Source organism: Lepisosteus platostomus, chromosome 14 (assembly GCF_059453375.1).
Source record: "Lepisosteus platostomus isolate fLepPlt1 chromosome 14, fLepPlt1.hap1, whole genome shotgun sequence".
Taxonomy (NCBI): Eukaryota; Metazoa; Chordata; class Actinopteri; order Semionotiformes; family Lepisosteidae; genus Lepisosteus; species Lepisosteus platostomus.
In genome coordinates this window covers 30,049,598-30,072,482 of record NC_142624.1, presented here as the reverse complement: position 1 = coordinate 30,072,482, position 22,885 = coordinate 30,049,598, and the positions used below count along the sequence as shown (strand labels likewise).

At 34.6% G+C, this 22,885-nt stretch overlaps 1 protein-coding gene across 1 annotated transcript; it reads left to right on the top strand.

Moving 5' to 3' along the window:
* Window positions 1-18: 18 nt before the first annotated feature.
* Window positions 19-20,008, top strand: arl6ip6 (ARF like GTPase 6 interacting protein 6). The gene is made up of 4 exons (XM_088605571.1): window positions 19-809; window positions 1,437-1,490; window positions 4,350-4,482; window positions 18,129-20,008. The coding sequence occupies exons 1-4, from the start codon at window positions 470-472 to the stop codon at window positions 18,220-18,222; spliced, it is 621 nt and encodes a 206-aa protein (XP_088461697.1). The 5' UTR covers window positions 19-469; the 3' UTR covers window positions 18,223-20,008.
* The last annotated feature ends 2,877 nt before the right edge of the window (window positions 20,009-22,885 follow it).

Genomic DNA, 22,885 nt, shown 5'->3' with positions numbered 1-22,885 from the left:
GAAAGTAGCCAATAGTAGCGCCTTTTACAGCAATAACGATTGTCAGGATTGGCGGTTTGCGATATGAGTGGAAAATGGTTTCCGTATGGTGGAAGGATGGCGGAAGTGAGCGCCGCGATGTTTTGAAAGAATGAAAATAGCAACAGGGAGAGAGGGATGAATGTAGATCGGTGATCGGAACATGATGTGTAGTGTTTGTAATTGCTTTCTTTGACCGTGTGTTAGCCCAGACTGTTATAAAACAGAAACGGAATCATTAAAAAAAACATTCAAATAAAATCAGGAGCCTATGTAAAATTTCCTAGATGGCTAGGTAACTTCAAAAAGACCTCCATTACTTAAGTTCTTATGTTTTGTTTCTATTTTTATTACTTCTTGAAATCAGAACGTTTTCATTTTTTTATTAAGGCGCCTTTGGTTAACTACTGTAGTCAGTCCGGCAGAACAGTTGTGATATTGCTGTTTTAATATGCCTCGGGGTGTTAGACGGGTCGGCGCTCATCAGGCAGTTGAAGGGTCTGATTCTGTGGTCTGGGAATCAGGCAATGTTACGCGAAGTCTGGACGAGGAATTGGAGACTTTAGAGCACCCTGCTAGGTTAGACGTAAATTCGACTTTAATGATCAGCCGCGCTCCGTTACCAGCAAGTTCAGAGATGCCGTTGCGCCCAAACACGATTGCAGTACCTCATAAAAAATACTTGAGAAATGGAAGACAGTGGCCAGCCAGAATATTTTCAATGATTTGTTGTTTATTTATATTTTCCGCCATTGCATTCCTCTTGGCGATCTTCTATGTTATTTTAAAAGGTAACCATCTTGTTCTTTTTTATATTAATTTTCCGCCTAATTTGAAACACAGTTTCAACAGTAAGGGCTACAGTACTAGCTTAATTGTTAACCTTGTGGTAGCAGTTGAAAAACATTTTCTGTTGTAGATTCAGATTAGACTTACTTTCGCATTCAAGACGCGAAAAAGCTGTATTTAATCGGGTTTGTGTCAGTGTTCTTATTTCTCAGGATTTATTTTACTAAATGTGGCAAAGACTGCTGGGTGTATCGTGCATGACATAAATCTCAGATGATGGGGTATAAAATTAAGTTAATCTACTGAGTAATTATCTCAACTCTGGGTCATGTCTTACTTTCATAATTTAATAGCACGTAAAGTATGTAAAAACCTGCCAAAATCATGTTAAACGAATTTCCCACCCTTTTTATTTATTTTTTTTTCATTAAGAAACTGAATTATAACATCTCCATGCAGACAGCAACACGCTTTCGTATACTATGTACACTTAATGTCACGACGTCACTCAACTTTACGGAAGCAAATTAGCCTATCTTACCCTTGTTTTTAGTGCCAACTTGTTTTTTAAGGATATGTCTTTTTAGTATCTATAACGTTACACTTTGGTACATTTTATTCTCTTTCAGACTTGCGTTCAGAGACGTTAACAACTGAAGACGGCACAGAGATAAACCTGTTAGGTAAAAACCACTGAGACAATTAATACTTCAGTTGAAATAACCGTAGTTCTAATGTCCTCTGATTTTGTATGTTTGAATTTAAAACTGACCCATAAGAACAAGCATACAATTCTCCATGTGTTCTCGGTACCAGCTATTTTCTTTCAACTAGTGCCAGCAGCCATATCACCCTGCAACTCACAACTGGCAACCCACTAAGCAGGTGGGACAGTACCTGGATGGGAGACCTCCTGGGAAAAAGTAAGGTTGCTGCTGGAAGAGGTGTTAGTCGGGGCCAGCAGGGGGCGCTCACCCTGCGGCTCATGTGGGTCCTAATGCCCCAGTATAGTGACGGGATACTATACTGTAAACAGGCGCTGTCCTTCGGATGAGACGTAAAACCGAGGTCCTGACTCTCTGTGGTCATTCAAAATCCCACCCAGGGCGTTTCTCGAAAAGACCGGGGGTGTACCCCGGCGTCCTGGCCAAGTTTCCCATCGGCCTTTAACAATCATGGCCTCCTCTATGAATTGGCTTCATTACTCTGCTCTCCTCCCCACTGATAGCTGATGTGTGGTGAGCGTTCTGGCGCACTATGGCTGCTGTCGCATCATCCAGGTAGATGCTGCACATTGGTGGTGGTGGAGGGGAGTCCCCATTACCTGTAAAGCGCTTTGTCCAGAAAAGCGCTATATTAGTGTAAGCAATTATTATTATTATAACTTACTGGTTTCTGTCACCTTAAGGTTAAATAGGCATGCTGCACAGACTCTACCATGCAATTTGTACATTGTAATTGTATATTTTTAAAACACCTTTATCTATTAACTGCTAAGTATGTGTTATTTTGATATATGTTATAATATATAATATATAAAGAATAATATATTTCATTATTTAGATAGTATTTCTAGGATGAATATCTCATTTAGGAGAAAGTGTTGTGGCGAAAATTCTTTAAATTTCTAAAGAAAAGCTAGAATTCCAGGACAATTAGAATGTCAGTACATGGAAAGTACACTAGTTCTTGAAGAAGGGTTTGTGCGTGGAAGTATATCATGGGATCATGGGATTGTTTTCCATATGAATGAAGGTTGCTAAACTACACAGGCACTCTCACTGCATCTATTAATATTAAAGCAGCAGTTCCCTTTCATTTAGTTTGTGTTTAATTTTGAATATTAGAAAATATAGATGTAATTATTGATATCTTGTTGGGACGTCTGTGGGAGCTAGTTTTGTATGATTTGTGCATTTATATGACAATCCAGAGTAAAAAACGTACTGTATGTTAACAGTGTCTCTTAGAAAAGAGTGATTTCAGAATAGTTTTGGTTTGTAAAAAATGGTGGAAAAATGTCTAAAAAAATAAAATATTGTAATATTTTATATGGTAGGAGCAAATTTCACACATTACTGAAATTATTTACAGATGTATAGAATGATTACATAAAATGCCAGTTGGGTTATTAATCCTAGGATTTCAGCTAAAAGAAAAATGCATCGGATTAAGAGCTCATGTTACTTGTGTGCAAATGCTAGAATCTTTAAAGCAATTTAAATCCACAGACTCTGCTCTGGTAAAGAGTGATGATGTAACATGGTGTGTCTTACAGAGGGTTTTTGATGAAGCAAAAGGTGTGTTTTAACATTGTTTAATGCAAGTCAACCAATAAAGCACCTGGAATAAGTAAAGGTTTATTCAGCATGGAATAAATCTTTACTTTGTCCTTTGCAGCCTACGCTTGCTGACGCATCTACTATACCTGCTTGAACTACAATAAAGCACATGAATGTCATTTAAAAGTAATGTTATTGAGACGAAGAAAGGGTGTATGAACTAGTCATAGAGTTTTTGTACAGTTTAAAGTGGAAAAAGAGCAAAATAGTATGAATGGCCTCTAACTATTGTTGTGTTCCCATGAGAGAGAGAGAGAGAGAGATGTTTTTGTGTTTCTAGTGAATAATATGGATAAACGGAAGGCAAAAAAAAACATTTATTCTGTCAATCAGAAGTCTTTGTAAGTCTTGGTGTTTTACCTAGCCTCTTGAGTTTTATTTTTATAAAGGGTGAATGTAAAGGTATTTACATTACTTGTATGAAATGCCTTTGTGAGCACTGTTCAAATTTCAAGATTGTATTCTGCTGTTTATCAAAGGCCTGCTACTCACACCTCTGCCACAAATTGTTCATTAAACTCATTCAAGCTCCCCTGTTCACGATCTTCGTGGTCTTTGAAAGTGAGAGTTTTGAAGTGCTTGAGGAGATCTTCAACAAGGGAGTTTAATGGAGTTGAAGGGATGGTGATTGGAGTGGGTGTGATTGGCAAGTCTCTTGTTGATGAATAGGGTTGAATGCAGGTTGTGTCGTTTTGTTGCAGATTCTTGCAATTGTGCACAGCTCTTCACCTTTGCATGTTCCTCAAGGGCTGCTGTATGAGGTCATGCAGGTATTTTAGCAAACATATTTGCAGTTTCTCCTCAGCTAAATACAGCTTTCAAAAGTAAAAGCAGCAGGCTGGCTGTGACTGTAAACAACCAGGATATACTGTAGCAGAGGTTAAGAGAAGCCTTAGTTCAAAGTATTTAGTGCTCCTTTATTATTTTTTCTACCTCTACAGTATGTAGTTCTAACATTTTTAACCAGCTGGCTCAAATAATGTTTCCAATGAATGTCATCACTTGCTTTACAGGACGTTGTTTTTATAGAAGCTGCCTATAATATCGAGTGGCCATCAGTCATGCGCAACCAGACACAATCTTAAAACTATTTCAACCCACTTCTGATTTCATCTGTGTCAATTTGGAAACTACTGTATAGCAGAAACCCCCTGATGGTATTTTGTGTATTTTTGTTGTTTCATTCTAAATTTCGTACAGGGTTTTGGAGTTTGCTGATTTTGTCTGTGATAGCTGGGATCTCATGCTGCAGTTTCTCGTGGACCCTGACGTACTTCGATTCTTTTGAGCCTGGCATGTTCCCACCAACTCCTCTGTCCCCGGCTCGGTATAGGTATGGTGCATTTATTACTTCGGATTTCATTTTAACCCAGATGCATTGTTAAAGCTCAAATCATGGTTAGCACATTCCAAAAAAATTAATCAGCCATAGAAGGTAAGCATATCTCTTACTTCCAAAGTTTTTCTAGCGTAACAGGTGGAAATCTATTGGACTGTGTCGAATATCTTCTGCACTGAGAATGACATAACGTCATCTTCAGAATGACAGAAATACTGACAGAAATAGAAGCTTTATCCTGCAGTTTATTCAGTATTTTTGTTTATTCTAATGTAAACCAGTATTAAAATAATAACAGAATCTACTATCATATTTTTTTCTTGTGTCTCTTTGAGGGTTCTTTTACAGTAAACCTCCATAACAGTGCTTTATTCTTAAACTGCTGTGTAAGAAACACATTTATAAACGTCTGTAAGAATAAAATATAAATTAGTTGCCCAGTGAACTTCATTTAGGGCTTAATAATAAGATGGTCTTGTCATGGATTTTAATAACTAAAGAGGGGGAAAATGCACAGAAAATAGCACAGAAAGCAAAGCTTAAATCCTTATTATATATAAAACAGCAGGTTATTCCATTATGGTTTCAGATTCCTTTAGGCAATGCATTAGAATACAGATTTGTTGTGCTTTATAACCAGTTAATTTATCAAACAATGATTACTATTAATGTTCTAATTCAGAGGCAGATTGGAGTAGAATATCAGGAAAAGTTCCTGCTTTGTTTATTAAACACTAATATCTAGTGATTATTTACATTAGCAGATTATACCTGATATTAATATGGCCTGTTCAAATTAAAGGAATGTTACATTTTTGACATCATAAATTATTATACATTTAACCATACGATTTGGTACTTTTGATTATCAGCACTATGATCTGGTTGCACAACTGAGACAAAATATAGCCATGGGTATCTACTGTATATTTGTATGCATTCATTGTGGAAAAATGTGGTTTGGCAAATACCAACTTAGATTATTTGTAAGACAACAAAACAGAAAGACTTGTTATGAAGGTGACAATCTGATTTGTGCCATGTACAAGAAATTAATGACCCCGCCCGAAGCATAGTAATGAGATGATAAGTTCTTAGGGAGAAAGACTGGAAACAAGCTGGTGTCTATGTACAGGCTTCTTTGAAAATTAGTTTTTCACTCTAAACACCATGGATCATTGGTCTTTTTATGCTTGATAATGTTCCTTTTCACTTAGGTTTTAACCTTATTTTTTGTAGTAGGCATGCTACGATTTGTGAGACACAAATCGTATTTCACTATAACATTTCTTTCATTTCTTTTGTTCACATACATTTTTTAACTTTTCTAAATTGCTATTGCTATAAATTACTATGAAAACTGTTTGATCGTGCTGCAAAACTTCAGCAGCTAATTTAAGTACCAGTATAATTGTTCTAAAATTCCAGATACATTAAATTCACATTCTTGTTTGAGTTTGTGACATCTACATGCATTTGTAAGCTGCTGAGGCATTGGCTCCTCATTTTGCCTGATCTCAGCTCCAGTGAATAGTTATAGAGATTGTCAGGAGAGCAAAAAAGAACATAGTTACTAAAGTAAATAGGTTCTGCAAGATAATCAGAACTGAATGGACAAGGTTAGTTGAGTGACAGAAAACCAAGTCAAAAGGAAGCTTGCAGAAAAAGATGTTTTGATTAGAAAGTTTTCACTAAGTTGCCTGCATAAATCTTTTCTGCAGCTTCTTTCCTTGGGAAGTACAGTATAGTATATTTTCACATATCAGAATTTAATGTTTTGTAGTACCACCTAGCATAGCATTTTTGAATTTTTGCTTGGTTGCATTTCCCAAATGGTGCACCAGGAAATGAAATATTAGGTGCAATTGATTTTCATATACGGTAAATCATACAGGGATCTGAAAAAGAAAATGTAATTTTCCTGTGACTGGCTTTCATCATTCCTCAGTAATCCTAGTGCCAGGAAACCATTTTCTCCAAAGAGTTTAGAAAATTGGGATGAGGAGTTGTAGTAAAGATCTTTTATGTTATTTTATTTTTAGTTTGATACTTTTTCCTGCTTGAATATTTTTTTATGAACGAACAGTTAAGTGTCTTGAAAGTTTAGCCAGTTTTGTATTTTTTAATAAAAGAATGTATTCTTCATCGTGTCTCCTTTAGGATTAGAAATGCCTTTTTATTTGAATGTGGTGCTTCTGATGCTCATTTACCTAAATCAGCTAAAACCTGAGATGTGTTCCTTAAAATACACCTTACAAGAAAATAATTCAGCTGTGAATTTCTGCCAATGTGTCTTTTACACCATATTTTATAATGATCCACTTTAAAACAGTAGGACTACTCAAGAAAAGGAACTATTTTTCAGTGGTAAATTGATGTCTAAAATTAAATGAATTTCTCTGTGGTCGGCAGAGTATTTCTGACATTTAATGTGGAACTGGGAGTTAAAGGGCAGCTTCTGACAGTTGTGCTTTTCATAGAGGTATCAGTGACAGTTGTGATGAAGCCACTATAGGAAAGTCCATTTATCTGAAACGGGAATTTAATGAAAAAGGTAAAAGTGCTTCTGTAGAGTCAGTCTGCCTTTGCAGATGAGAGCAGCGTAGATACTCTTCGACTTCACTGCAGCTCTTCCGTTTCAATGACACAACTCATTTATCAGTTCTTTGGTGTATATTCCTCTGTGTAGCCTTTTGTTCTGCTCTCATCCTTCATAATTTTGGCTCTAAATGGGAGCATATTTCACACAAGCAGTCAGGCAAAATGAGGTCAAATGGTACACCTGTTAAACAATTTGTTGTAAATTCCTATATGAAATGTGTTAAATGATCCAGTAAATGCATGGACGTCCAAATGCAGAAATAACTTTTCCATTCTGTGTTTTTTTCAGATGTACAGATTACGCAGGAATGAAATTTATGGGCTGTAAAAACAAAAGTACAGGGTGTCCTTGTAGGTTATACATCTCTTGAGGGGAGGAATTCCAGAGAATGCAGCTAGACAAAAATTAATGTGTTTACAGTTTCAAAATATTCATAAACCATAAAGTACAGTTCATTGAGATATGTAAAGGATAGGATAATAGGATAATTTATGCCTTGTATTATTAAAAGTAATGCAAAAACAGTCAAATCAGGGCCTTTGTTAATATCATGTAATCATGAGCGTACTGTACCAACATCAAATTATGGTCAGTGACTTGATTGATTGAACTCAGACAACTTTTTGTATTGTTTGAAAAGCAGCCCTGCTTAGCTTGTGCATGTGTATTTCAGTGTTTCATTAAATCAATATATTGCCTGTGGCAAAAGTGCAGTGATTTAGAATTAATTTGTTTACAGGTTTGAGCTGTTCTTTACAAAAATGAAAATGGGGGGCACACATGCCTCCTAATATGAGCACTGATTGCGAGATTGCGAATTATAGTTTTAATTATACAGCACAAACGTAAAAACATAACACCACTTTTAAAATCAAGCATGATGATGGTTAAAATGCATATCTATTAAGACTTTCAGACTTCCTGATGTCTGTTCATTGCTCCATTTCAGCACAATTATTTTGTTTAATAATTTAACATTGATATGCTTTAGTTTTCCACATCACGCTCACCTCCCTGTTCTAACCAATATATTGTATCTTAAGACAATATTCTGAACGCATTAGGAAGATTTGACTGGACTGAAATGTGGAATTGCAAGAAAAGGGGAGTCTTGCAGACTGCAATCATTGTACACTGGTAAAATGCAGGTTCATACTTATCTGGATTAGTGCTATCCTGTATAAAAAAAAATCTCAGCTCTCAGAATGTTATGTTCATAAACATTTTAACCTCAATTCTAAAATACTATTATAACCAATCATATATATATATATTTATGATATTGTTATATTGCAGCTTGTTTCATTGGAAGATCATAATTTTACCTTTTGGGCATCATTTAAATTAAAATCTTTTAACAAAAACATCAGTTATGTCTGACAGTGACTTACTGAAAGAAAGATTAATCAAGAAAGCACAGAACTGTATTTTTTACAATTCAATTCATTTTCAAATTCAAAAATACTTTATTCATTCCCGGGGGGGGAATTTAAGATTGCATGGACATCATTATTTAGAAAAGAATAATGTCCTGGAAGTTTAGTGAGTAAGTCACCTGTCAATAAATAATACAATTTTATAAACACTTGTCAATAAACAATACAGTTTTATTAGATACACAGGTTGATATCTGTGAGGTTTGTTTCTGTAAGTAAATTAAGAACATGCTTTTTTTGCAGTAAGTGCACATACATTTGTATAATTTGTCATTTTGGTGAAATTGTTTCATGCATTCAGTGACCTTTTAATATTTCATGTCCTGAAGCCTAATGCAGACCCAACGAGTTCCACAACCCATATACTGTATGTAAAATTATTGAAGTCAACAAAATTCTATTTTGCCAAACTCAAGATCAGATTGAACAGAATGATTAGTTGTTTTTTGAATGAGTTTGGCTTAGGGTTAGGGTTTTATCTAAAAAGTAAGTATACATAATCGAAAATGTTTGATTTTTAACATTTAGCCAATTAACCATCTAATTTATTTATCCTGGAGTGAGCCTTTTGCATTAAGTATTTGCAAATGAATGATCAGACCTCTGCTCTTTGATCTGATTAGATTCACCATGTGCGTGAAATGAAAGTGTTCACAGGTTATTTTACATTTCAGATTTACAGGCAATATTTGTTTTTTTTTTATTTAATATGTATTTATCTGTTGACTGATTAAATAAAACGTGTTTGTCCCTGATGAGTTCAACCATGATTTGAATTCAGCAACATCCGTCTTCTATAGTCATCTAGAAGATAATTTATCTCAGGTTTTGCCGCAGGTACAGGTAATATTATGTGAATTTCTGAGTAACCATGCTTTCCTGTATGCAGTGCATTCGTTACACGATTAATGTGGTTGGGCTGCTACTGCACAGGGAAGTTCCGGTAAATATCTGATACAAGCTCTGCTCACCCTATTCCCATTTGTCATCCTATTAGTGTAGGTTTTTGTCATTTTGGACTTCAAACTTCATTGAGTTAGTTTAATGGATGTAATAAACTTGATCAAATTGATTACAGGTTTATAGATTTTATATAAATAGCTCATTGGCCCAGGAAAAATACATTTTCAACAAGGTTTTCAACTGTACACACATAGATTGGGATATTACTGTGGGGATTACTAGAGATGATATTCATGGACTTCTTAGTAGGATATTTCGACACTCATTTAAAATAGAAGTGATTCATACAGATTAGAGAATTTAAAGTGTATTACCCATTCATAAAAAAACAGAACCAATAAACCACAGACCAATCAGTCTTCTTTTATTAGTCAAGTTATAGAAGGTTTATAGATCTAAATGAGAAGAATGCTTATAAGACAGTGGCATTTAAGAAATGGCCACAATGGATTCAGAAAGGGAACTTAATTATATTCTTCAAAATATCAGCAAAGAATTGATAATGCAAAAGTACAGTATATGGCAAGTTAATGTGTTTCCATCGAGAGCTCATTAATGAATGGGACAGGGCATGCCTTTATAGGTGGCATAAAATCTTATTATGCAGAAGTAAGAAAAGGTGTGCCACACTGATTCAATTTAGGTCTGTTAATCAATACAGTAGGCAAGCAATAAAATAAACTCCCAGTGGACTGTTTCACACAATGTAGGAAATCAATATGATAGGAAATGCTAGAAATAATTGTGAGTAGAACACTCTACTTACGTAAGTAGAACATAATTCAGTCAAGAAGCGACTGAAGAACATTTAAGATTCACTTAACTCTTAAACTAACTAATGAACAAGATGGGACCAAGTGGCCTCCTCTTGTTTACAACCTGTCTTGGTTTAGAACGTTTTATTGATTTCCAGACATGAACTTAATGCTCATGGAAGACATACCTCATACTAAATGTTTGGCAGTGTCTCGTGTTTTATTCTTTGATCTGTATATTTGTGTCAAATTTGGAATTAATTCAATAGGACCCATTTCTTTGTGCATCAGCATATGAATGTATAAGTGGATAAGTGGAGGCACAGTGGTTAGCACTGCTGTTCAGCAGCGCTGGGGCCCTGGGTTCAATTCCAGACCTAAGGTGCCCTCTAAATGGAGTCTGTATTTTCTCCCCATGTTTGTGTGAGTTTTCACCAGTCCAAAGACATGCTGATAGGTTAATTCTGAGAAAATGTGTCCTGGCGTGAGTGTGTGCGTGTTTGTGTCTGTGTGTGCCCTGCCATGGACTGGCATCCCCTCCAGGGTGTATCCTGCCTTGCACCCAACTGCCTGCCAGGACAGGCTCTGGCTCTCCCACAGCCCTGAATTGGATGAATTGGTTTAAAAAAAAAATTCCTTCACAGTTCAGTTTGTATTGGTTAAGTGCTTCAGCGTGTGTTCAAGTTCATTAATTAGATTAGCACAGTGTTTCTTCTTATGAAATACCTTGTGTCGGCACGTCAAGAAGCTATAGTGCACTTTTTTTATTTTTCATTATCAAGTCATTTGCATAATCTCAGCTTTCGTGTGCAGTCAGTTTTCTGAAGAAAAAATAAATAAATAATGCCTTATGAGCCTCCCTGCGTGGACGTGTTTCCATAGAGACCGTTTGTCAAGATGCATCAGCTGGAGCATCTTTACCAGATATGCGCTTTGAAATGTCAGCACCGTTAGCCTCGTTAAAATTAATTCTCTCAATTGTGTGTTAAATCTAATTGTAGGCTGCCATCTGTTATATAACTAGAGAGTTTACACATTTATTCACTTCAGATTGAATGTTAATAATGGATGCTGCACAATTCCCTATTCCCTTTTTAGTCTGAGACCAAAGTGTTTTCTGTTCCCTTAGATTTCTTTATTTTGATTTTGTTCTTTAATGATTATTAGTCAGAACACAACCTTGTATTTTAAATCATGAATTATCAGGCATAATTCAGAAAGTGTAACAGGAAAAATCTCCAAGAGTGATGTCTAATGCAGCTACTTTGTCTTCAAGGTTTATAAGAACAGAGGGCACTCCACATTAGTTTGAAAAAAAGCTTATGTTTGTAAGCTCTAATGAGCCACTGGATATTTCATTATAACAAATTGTGACTTGTTATTCTGTTCTAAAGAGTTCTGAAATGATCGGATTGTTTTATAAAAACGGGGGAATGAATATGGATGGTTGACCTTTATAGTACTCTATGGTTAGTTGGGTATTAGGCAGTAATTGCTTGTAAAGATCTAAATGCCTAAAATAGCAACACACTGTTAGCTGACAGGAAGGACGAAATTGCAAAACAACAAGGTCTCCCGCTGATGATGTATCCTGTTACAATGTATAACTTCTCTACCATGTATTCTAATATATGATACAGAATTAAGAATGTATATCCCAGTGTACAGTATATGTTTCATTAATTTTCTTCAATTGTAATAGCAATGGCAGAATATAGGTCTGCAAATGTAAAATGTCTTGCCATTTATTATACTTTTGTGAATTTGAGATAATGCCATTAAGAACATTTTTCATTTAATAAACTCTTTTCCTGTCCCTGCCTGTAAACTGATTGTAGATTAGTCTTAATTGAATCTGAAACATTACACAACTTTCCTTCACAACCATTTTAGAAAGTGGCAACTTTTTTAAACACTCCTACACAATGCTTAAATGAATAAAAATGAGTCATGAAGATTGTGATTTATTGCAATTCCTTGGACAAGAGTTCACTTAAGTAATTAGTATATGCAGGAGGAAGAGATTTGGGTAGGATAGACTGAGAAATCTTAAACTGGAATTGTTGGGTCTTAAAGGGGAACTGCAATGCTATTTTTATATTTTGGGGTTAAAATCAGCATTGAGGAGTACATTTCATACCATAATGAAAGTCAAATGTACGCTGTAAAACCTCCAATTTACATTGGACAGAACAGACAGAATTTCAAGGTGCGATGCCATATTCTACGATTCAGTACGAGGCAACCAAACGTTCGGGGAGGTGAAGCGGCCCTAGTACATTGTGAACAAGCAGGCTTGTGAATATGTCTCTTGTGGTCCAAAGGAAATATTGCTCTAGACTTTGAGACGGTTTTGCCGAAAAACTCGACTTGTTGACTCTGCATGCAGATCACGTTGAAACATTTTTGCAGTGAAAACGCCTGTTCCCCAACCTCTATTTATTTGTTCGTAAATTGCGTGACATTAGTCATTACAGTGACTCATGACCAGGAAAGACCCCATCACAATTCGTGCACACTCTTGTTCTCGCACGAGGCAAGGCCATAACTTTGCTAAAACATGGCAACTGCACAGCACTTTCACAAAGTTCACGATTCGGTGCTTCGTTCGGAATTTGTAAAATGTTGCAGTACTGTCAATTTATTTTGCTACCAAGATTTAATTGAGAAATTGGGACTACGGTGTCCCTTTAAAAGCTCAGAATGAACCAGGGCCTTGCTTTTCAAATCTTTGCTGAAAAATGTCATCTTTGTACAACAGTGTCCATAATAGGGGAGACTGCTGCCTACTAGAACACTGATAACACCAGCATCTTGACTTTTCCTAAGGGCTTTCCACAGGCAAGTGTTGCTTAGTTTCTGCAATCTGGCTGTATACATCTGCTTGACAGTCTCAATAAATACAGTTGGAGACCACATGTTTTTCATTTAGAGTTAGGTCTCAGATTATATACTCCTAAATTCCAGTAGTTGAAATTCAGAGTCAAAAGAAGAAAAAAAAAATAACCAGGCACTTCTTTTGTCTAAAGTTCTCCAAATTCCTCTTAGGAAATGTCAGCCTTTCTTATTTCTGCTATGTTCTAAGAGAACAGATGATCTGTATGTAGCATTAAACATGTCTTCCTGTCATTAAGCTGTGGCAGCTTATGATAAACTATAGCGTACTTCACATTACTGTTTCTCCTCAAGCTGTGTCTGTTTTCCTTATCTGTTTTGCATCAACTTAAAAGGTCAGTAACTGTTACTGAGTTTCAGTGCTGAATGCAGTACTGTATTTGTATTTCCCACTCTCTATTAATTTAACATGTTTATTACTGATTGTAGCAGTATGGTCGTGTAGTGCTGAATTAGACATTTAGGCTGCAGGAATAATTAGTGGAAAAAAACTTAGTCGAGTAGAGAAATATTGCTGAGCTGATCTCTAGATTTTATTTTACTGTTACACAATCGGTACATCACATCATTAAGATTCTTGGTTCACAGAATTCATTTTTACTTGTGATTTAGGATTTAGTTTTTATAGAACTTGAAGCAGAGCTTTTTAAAATTTCAAAGGGCCATTTCTAAAGTCTGTTCACAATATGCAATGCATGAGGCAGGACTTTTCACTTGGTTTCTCTCATTGGTATTTCACACACTGTTTACGTCAAGGCTCATATTCCAAAAAATACTATTTTACTGCTTTATTACTTTTTACTATTTTTATTATACTTTCCATATGTTATAAGTGTCTTGATAGTTATTAATGCTTTAAAAATAAGTCACAATTTATTCTTCTTCTGCAATAGTATTGCATAACGCTCAGATGTTTTGCCATTCCCATTTCTGCTTTTAATCTCATTTTACGTACCAGTTGTCTTACAGTTGTGATTAGAGTCTGCGTACCATTTTGGTAGATGCTAGTGTATATTCGGCTGAGCAGTTATCAGGCTTTTCCAAACTTTCAGACACAGGAGTACAGAAGTTACAAGAGAAGTACATGATGTGGTAAAGAGTCCCCTCAAGAGCACAGCAAGATGGTAGTCAGTTATTGAAGTATATTTGTTTGAAGCTTATCAGCCTTTGAAAAGTAAACCCTTTATATCTGTGTTTATGCAACTGTAAAAAAAAGATGATAAGCTAGGTGGTTACATATCTTTTGCCGATATGTAACAGGTTTTGAACAAACTCACACTGATTGTGCACCTAAATTTAATATTTTGAGTATATGTTTGTAATTGGACCTCAATTAAAGTTTTAACTGGGAGATTAAGTTAGTCTTGCAGATGCTATATGTCCATTGTTCATCACTGACATACTGATATTATTTTATTTTGCCTTCTTCTATATGAACATTAATTACTTTACTGTTTAATATTATGAGATTTAACAAAGGAGTCTCCAGGCAACATTTGTTTGCCTCAGTAAATTGGTGCTATATTCTCCACACACCACAAGCAGTATAATAATCAGATTAAAACTGCTCAAATTGTGAGTCATATTACATTCACTCATTGCAGTATTAACACCTTAATTGAAGAAGTAGAAGGCTTGATATCTGTTGTGTGTTCGCACTTTTTAAAAATAGTTTTTTAATTTGGGGTCCAGTGATTCACTCTATACAATGCTGTAAACATCACTTTTTTATGTAAAACATGGAGAAAGCTAAAGTAGTTTATTTGAAATGTCCTGTTTGGAACATAGAGGACACAGCAAGTTTCAGCAGATGGTAAATTTACCCATGATCAGTCTCTTTACCAGTCAGTACTTAGAAAAACATCCTGGAAACTAGGACAGCCTATAATATAGATTTTGGCCTCCGGGGAAAAGCAAATGGCACTTCTTATGCTTTTGCCAGCCGGTATATAGATTATTGGTTCCTCCTGTATGTATTAAGGTCAACATCTCACCATATTACTTTCTTGGCAATCAAAGAGAATGATAAAGAAGACTGCTGTATGTCTGGTTCCAGCAATGGGAGTCTGGAGCAAGCTACTGTACCTTGTCATGTGGTTTAGGTCAATACCCTGGTTTCTTTCAAGAAACAGCTGCATGAGATCAATTAGTTACTGGCTATCAAATAAACCACATGGGCTGAAAGGCCTTGTCTTCTTTGTAACCATTCTTATGTTTTTATGTTCAACTCTTTTAAAACACAGTTTTGAAACTCATTCTTTTGAGGCTGGAAGATTTCTTAAAGTTTGGACTCGAATGATTTAAAACACAGTGCTATATGGCTTCATAGTGCTGTTCAATTTAGATATTTATAATGAAATGTACTGTACATCCTATGGTAACTAGTTTATGTACCATAAAATAGTTGATTCTTCTGTATTACTGTTTTCAATTAGTGTATGATGCTTTTAATGTTCAATCTAAGTATACACATGAAGATTTAAATTTTATAGGGTTTACTATTTTGCCCAATTCCCCTTGTAAACAAGTGTTTTTTTCTAGAGCGAAAGCTTGTGAAAATTGGCAAAAACATGAGATTTATTGAAGAACAATATTCCCAGTAATAATAACATTTTTGCAAGGTGCAACATCTCACATTCATGTGGATCTCCAAGTGGACAATGAATACATATGACTGTTACAATAAACACACATATTGCATCATATTAAAAATAATTTTGACTTTTTTAGTCAAAATGGGAATTCCAGCAGTAAAAGACAATTATATAAAATATGAATACTGTATTACAAACTGTATAATGCATTCAAATTTATAATCATTTGCAAACAATCTGCCGGTAGCAAATATTACAATATAATATTGTGCGTCAAAGAAGATACAGATAACTTGATGACAAATAAGGACAACACTTAATAATGCATTCATTAATTCTGACTGGGTGTGATGCTGTGGCAGTCTAGAGGAAATAAATTTCAGCCATACTAAGCAAAAAATAGTGAAGATAAGAAATCAGGGCAGTACAAATAGACAGATGGTATGATGACAGAAGGCAGCCTCCTGGTGACAATTGAGTAAGTACTTATTTAATAATACTCACTTTAGTGATCATCACAACTACAGTATATAGTAGTAACAATTATAATGCTGATCATTTTTGCATAAACATACTAGGTCTCATCCAAAATGATCATACATACAAAGGACTATACATACAGGAGTTAAAGCAAACCTTCATTGGTACCATACCATAACATTGGTACCGATACTAATATATTGCCTTTTTAAAATGCCTAAGTATTTAGTTTCAGTCCCGTAAAGAAGATGCAGTTCTCCAGCCATATTCATCTTTTGTAGAAGGAAATTTAAGGATCACAATATTCTTATTTCCATCGTTCCAGCACTGTTTCTGGTGATTCTTGTCCTTGATGTAACTTACAAAAGAGAAGCAGGGGGACATTATCATAGCTGACTTTAGGTAGAACTTTTTTTGCAGTATGTCCAGACGGTGGCACTGCATTGCTACTGTGGCGTTTAAAACTAAAGCCCAAGGGGGGATTTATTAGTTCAGTTAGCTTAAGAATTTGCTGTAAAATGATTGCTTACATTTTCCATTTTTGTCTGATACAATTTAATGTTTTTTTTTTCCATTGACAGTCTACTGTTTTAAATTTAGCATTGTTTTGTATATATGTGGGTCTACTAATACGAGACTGCACATACACATCTGTGTATACTGTATATTATGTAGTTTATTTCTATAGAGTTAAATACATATATAGACATATATTGCGTGTGTATTTAATATGTGGCTAATACAATTTGAAATTGACTCTTGACTTAGCTATCAAGCCTTTTTCATCTTCGTAAACTTAATCAGGGGATGATCCTCAGTGACAGCTCTTTACGTGAAGTTAATTATCTATATTGTCTGTTTTTTGTTGTTTTGTTGTTTGTTTTTTTTCTTGAAAATTGCAACAATCACAACATAATACAAAATTCTTGGGAGATCACAACAATTTTGTAATGACACTCCGTTTAAACCAGATCATGCATCTATTCAAGACCTGCTTGAATTATTTTACAGTGTAATATTCTTCCACATTTCCATTTATTAATTGATTTTTCTCTAAATGGTGATGTATCATAGTATTGTAATAAACAATAAAAAGCCACTTATAAGCACCTTATGTAGGCTAAATAAGAGTCTGGTTAAGAACTGTTTACTTTAGATGGAAAATTCCAGGCAAGCATCCATTAATTTTCAAGCATTGTAGCCTGTTGTGTGTCAAGCAGTAATAGAATAGAGGAGCTCTAAACTTTGGGATACAGATGAATAGTTTAATGTAGTGAAAGGGCTGTAGTGTTGAAAAGGGAAATTTACATCAGAGGTATTCACTGAGGAAGAAGAAGCCCCTTCTTTTTAAATGTATGTTTACACAGATAATTGAGGTTTTTTTACAAGAAAATAAAACACTGCAAGACAAATACCAAATGTAATGTTAAGATTGCAATCACTGGTAAAGCACATTAATCTGTTAGTAATGATAGCAGCACCCTGCCTTTCAGTTGTGTGTTTGGGAAGTGTTTGAATTTCTAAATAAATGTCGAGGAGATTCATGAGAATTACAATCACCTACTTAACTGGAAAACGTCAAAACATTAAAAATATTTACCATGAATCTGCTGTAGCACTCTGGAATGAATGAAAATGTCACTGCTGCACCTCAAGAATGTATTTTGAAAACATCTACTAATAATTGAAGGGTGGGACATTGTCAGGCCGCATTTGAAAAAATCTAACCAGGAAAAATAAAACTTACTTTTAAATACAGTACTTTATGGTATATCCTGTTTTAGAATGTGTTTACCCGACATTTTCTGACATTATGATTCAATCTGCTAAAACTCCACTGTGTGCTGTATGTAGGTTCTGAAATATGTAAGGTAAGCTAAATAATTTTTGCTGACTTTTTTTCTTCTTTTTCCAGAAAACTAACGGGTCATTCCTTTCACATGGGCTACAGCATGGCGATACTAAATGGAATTGTGGCAGCGTTGACGGTAATATGGTGTCTGATATGATGCCATCATCAGGAAAAGCTGTTTTAAAACTTAAAGGATTGGTTTTTGAAGACTAATTTATATTCTCTGAAAGTCTAGAACAGCCCCGTCTCCAACCCAAGTCATAGAGAATTTCAGTATTTTTAGTTTTATTGGAATTATCAACCAATTTGTTTGATATCACATTAATATTCACTGCTTAAACCAAGAAATTTTGAATATTCTGAAAAACAGAAAGCCACATGATGGTGTTGCTGTCATGGATTAAGGCTGGAGATCCCCTGTGTTTTTTTACTCTCTTTTTTACTGTGCTAGTGTCTGATTTTGTACTCTTATTTGTAATGCAAACAAAGCTAATAGTACAATTTTTTATTTATATTTTTAAATTTGGAATCACACATTTTCTTTTAACAACTACAGTAATTTGCCAATAATTGATCTGTACCACAACTGAGAGAAAAAGCACTCTGAATTCTAAATTCCAGCATGTCTTTTGGGATGCTCACTATTCACACACAGTTCAGGCTCCATACTGCCTTACAGGAGCTGAAAAGTGATTGGGGAAGTAATGTCTCCTGTCAATGACACTGCAAGTTCACTACTGCCTGACATGTTACAGGGGCGGCTGTAACATGGTAAGCCCAACCCTAATGGCACTTTGCCAGCTGTATACCACTACTTGGTAATTTTTGTCACATTCATCTAGTTCCATTGCTTATTTCCTGGTTTCCCACTAACAGGCTATTTAAATTTTCAGTGCTTTTCGTGCGCATGAAAATACAACACTGATGCAGCTATTACATTTAAATGCACTGACTGCCATTTTTGTAAATTATATTTATGTCTTCTTTTGAATTGCTTAGCATAGTAAACCAGGAAATAATATTTTTTCTACATAAACAAATATTTGAATTGGATGTACAAAGTAATTGTAAGCTATAGGGTTCTTAAAAATCACTGTTATGATTTTATTTAACTAATATCTCGCTTAGAAACACTGAAGCTTAAACACTTTATTATGTGTAAAACATTTGGGGTTTTTTTCTTCAAGGTGTTCCTTCACTATAAAAAATAATTCTGTTTCACTGGGTGTATTCACATTACCCTTCAGATTATAAAGTCTTTAAAATAACTTGGATCTTTACAGCAAATAAGGTGTGTATAGCAAATTCACTTTCTGAAGCATACTAAAATATATGAAAATGTTAGCAAATGTTTAATTTTATATATTTTAAAATTCAGTAAAATGTTTTCTCTATTTTTTCTTTAAGTAGCATGATTTTAGAATTAAGAAAATGTTGCAATCTTGTTTTCATTGATTTCATGCGTTTATTTTTTTTCTTGAAATAATTGGACATCTGTAATCTAAGCTACAGAAAATGGTGATCTGTGTATAGACACTTTTAGTTTTTAGATAAGGTTAAGGGGAAGGAAAAGATAAGTATCCTTTTTTCTGTCCGTTTAAATTTCAATTGGTTTTTCATGGGGAGTACAAAACATTTCTTTGATTTTTTTTTATTATAAACACAACTGCAAAATTCTGACAAATAAGTTTATATTAATATCTTTATGGAACAACTAAACTAAAAAGTAGATGTTTATGGAGTCCGTTTATGTTTATGGAGTCGTCAAGTTCAATACAACATGGGTTTATAATTTGGTGAATTGTTAATATCTGCTGTTTTTTGTTGCATATTATTGTTCAACAGGTATTTTATATTAAAGGGTTTTTAATGCCATACTGTGTATAAACTGTTTGAATATTACTGTACATTTTGACTAATAAAATGTTTTCCAAGTTTCCAAAGTCTACATTTCATCACTATTTCTGAAGTTGTTCATAAATTACATTTTTTGTACAAAATATACCCTTTGGAGAACACATGACTGGCATACAGGGGTGGAAACTTGGAGTCAGAGCTCCTACTGCCTGCAGCCCTCTCTATACATTTTAGTTGCAATAGGTGGAAGTGAGCTCTCAGATATCTGTTGTTTAGCAACTGATCTAGAAGACTGACATTTCAAGTGAACCAAGGCAAACAGAAAAAGTTATGTGATACACAGTGAAAATGGAAGGTTTGGAAGGCAACATCGTGAAGCAGGAATACCATATCTGTCATAACAGCTTCCAAATACTGTACATATTGCACCTCTTGTCAGAGGGAACGAAATGGGACCAAAAAATCACTGTATATTTTCAGGTTTGACAAAACTAGGATTTGGAAAGCACACACCCAATCTACTCAACAGCACTTCTGGAGGTTGCAACAAGGCTTGTGTGTATTTATGCAAACTACTGCGACAAAATACAAATAAAATTGGAAATGAAGGGCATTTTGATGTACAGAAGCTTAGCAGTGGCAAAAACATGCATTCACCTTTTGTAGTAATTGGTGTTTAATGAATATTGCATGCAGAGACCCTGCATTGTTCTATACATTTTATTTTGTATTTGTGCTATTTGCAATCACAAGGAAACTGTCAACAGAGTATAACTAGCATATCTCTTGGGATAAAGCTAGAGGAAGGAAACATGGCTAGCATTATTTTTTTATGGATCACCTATTCCCATCACACAAAACAAGAGTATTCTGTGGACCACAGTTTGGGAAGTAAATAATCCAAAAATTGAGACATCACAAAAACAAAAAAAACTACAATGCTTCCCAAAATTATTTTCCTTGGATTCAAAGTGTTGGTATCAGCTAGGGCAGGTTTGTCAAAGTATGCCTAAGAAGGAACATATTTAATTTAAACACAAAAAGGTTTGAAAAAACACTAATGTACCTACAGTATATTTTGCACAATCAGAGCCACCATCTCCACTGTCCAAACAACTGGCAAAAAAGAACTAGCAGAACATTTTGGTGTTGTGAATTTCTTCAGGTATGTCGAGGTAACGAAGGCAGGAATATCAGGATAAGGAGAACAAAAGAAAGTGTGAGAATGAGTAAGGGGGAGACTGGGAAAGGGGATCCATAGAGATGAAAATCTGGAAGACATATTCAATTGCAAGGTAGATTGAAATCTGGAAATTGATTTTAAAAGAACTCGATTCCTGAAAGCTGGACAAGGGGGAATTGTGGTTTTATCCATTGTTGCTATTCCTTTTCAGATATCATTTAACAGGTGTTTTGTGAACTCGTTGGATATTTTTGTATATGATGTTTTTGTATATAATGTTTCAGTAGTCTAAGGCTTTTGTGGATTTGTCCTATAACATATCTTTCAATAATTTTGTAAATACTTATTTGTATACATAATCATATCTCTTACCATTGTCTAGGACACCAACTGTGCCAAAATCCTGCTATAGCAATATAGCAAGTGGAAGGTCCTTTAGAATCAAAGGTTTATTTAGTAATGTGATGTAATCAAAACAATGTTGTTCCCAGAATTTCATACATAAAAAGAAACCTTTATTTTTATAAAATGTGAAACATTTCTGAAGAACAAAATTAAAATATTAATCTATACAGTGATAGACAGCCTTCTAGGTCAGAATTAGCTTACTAGATTTATAATAATCTTTGTTCTATAGTGTTCTGTAAATGTATATGTTAGGCAAAAAACTAAAGCAAATATCATTCAATCTAATAACAAGAACTTGTTTCCGAATACATTTTTTGTTTGCAGCATGTATCCAAACAATGTTTTACTATTATTCTATTTATAAGAGGCCGTTGCCAATCTCTGTTTATATCTATAGCATACATATTATGAATAACTGTAGAACCACCATCACATATTCGTAAATGTGAAAGGTTGGTCTACTCTTATGAGACTGTGCTCACTCCAAACCAAAATAGTGCTGATGAAATTAACTGAATGGATACTCATGAATATTCAGAAATAGCACAGTTTGTTTATGCAGGTTTATTCTTGATGGAATAGAGATTGGTGAAGGACTGAAAAGCTAATCTGGCAATGCTAAATCTCCAGCATTGCTTTCTTAATGAAGTTGAAATGACAAGAAACAATGTAATTATTTACCTGAAAAAGTAGTCTCAAAGGTTTTGAGGGGTAATTCTTACAAAATAAGATAGGGATTAAACTAGGACAGATGATAAAAGACAAATACGATCCAGAATTGTGGGTATACTTTGAAATCAGGATGCAGTGTAGGATATCACTGGATTGTGAATGCATTTGTCTTTTCAGCAAGCACCAGAGAACAGTTAAAAAATGAAAAGAGAACGATACTGTGCAGTAATAATGTAAGAGGGCTACTTTGGTATAATGCTTTGGATTTATAATCCTTAACCTCAAATTTAATCAAATGTCTGCTTCTCCTTTTTGTGTGATAATGAGGTGTTAAACTCTGCCTCACATGAACCAAAGTTCAAACTTGGTAGGATATCTGTTGCTCTGAATATATTAAGTTTCCCATTTGGCTCAGGGAGAAAAGAAAAATGTACACCTTTTTTCTATTTATGAAGGTATATGCATCACAGGATAATTCATTTAAATTAAATTCTTTCAAAGCAAAGGTTTAACTTTTGGATTTTTCATGTTCTGATTAATTTATTTCCCATGAGTCACAACTTTGCCTTTACGTTAATACTTTAAATAATATAACAATTGACAATATAAAATTGCAATTAATCTAAAAGGATGAGACCTGAAATAATATCAACTGAGCGAACAAAGCAATGATTTCTTTGAATTTATTTCCACTATTTCA

Bases quoted from the DNA above. Each gene is read 5' to 3' on its own strand.
- arl6ip6 (XM_088605571.1), top strand. From the start codon at position 470: ATGCCTCGGGGTGTTAGACGGGTCGGCGCTCATCAGGCAGTTGAAGGG. The intron at 1,491-4,349 runs GTAAAAACCACT...AATTTCGTACAG, and splicing joins CACAGAGATAAACCTGTTAG to GGTTTTGGAGTTTGCTGATT. The intron at 4,483-18,128 runs GTATGGTGCATT...TTCTTTTTCCAG, and splicing joins CTGTCCCCGGCTCGGTATAG to AAAACTAACGGGTCATTCCT.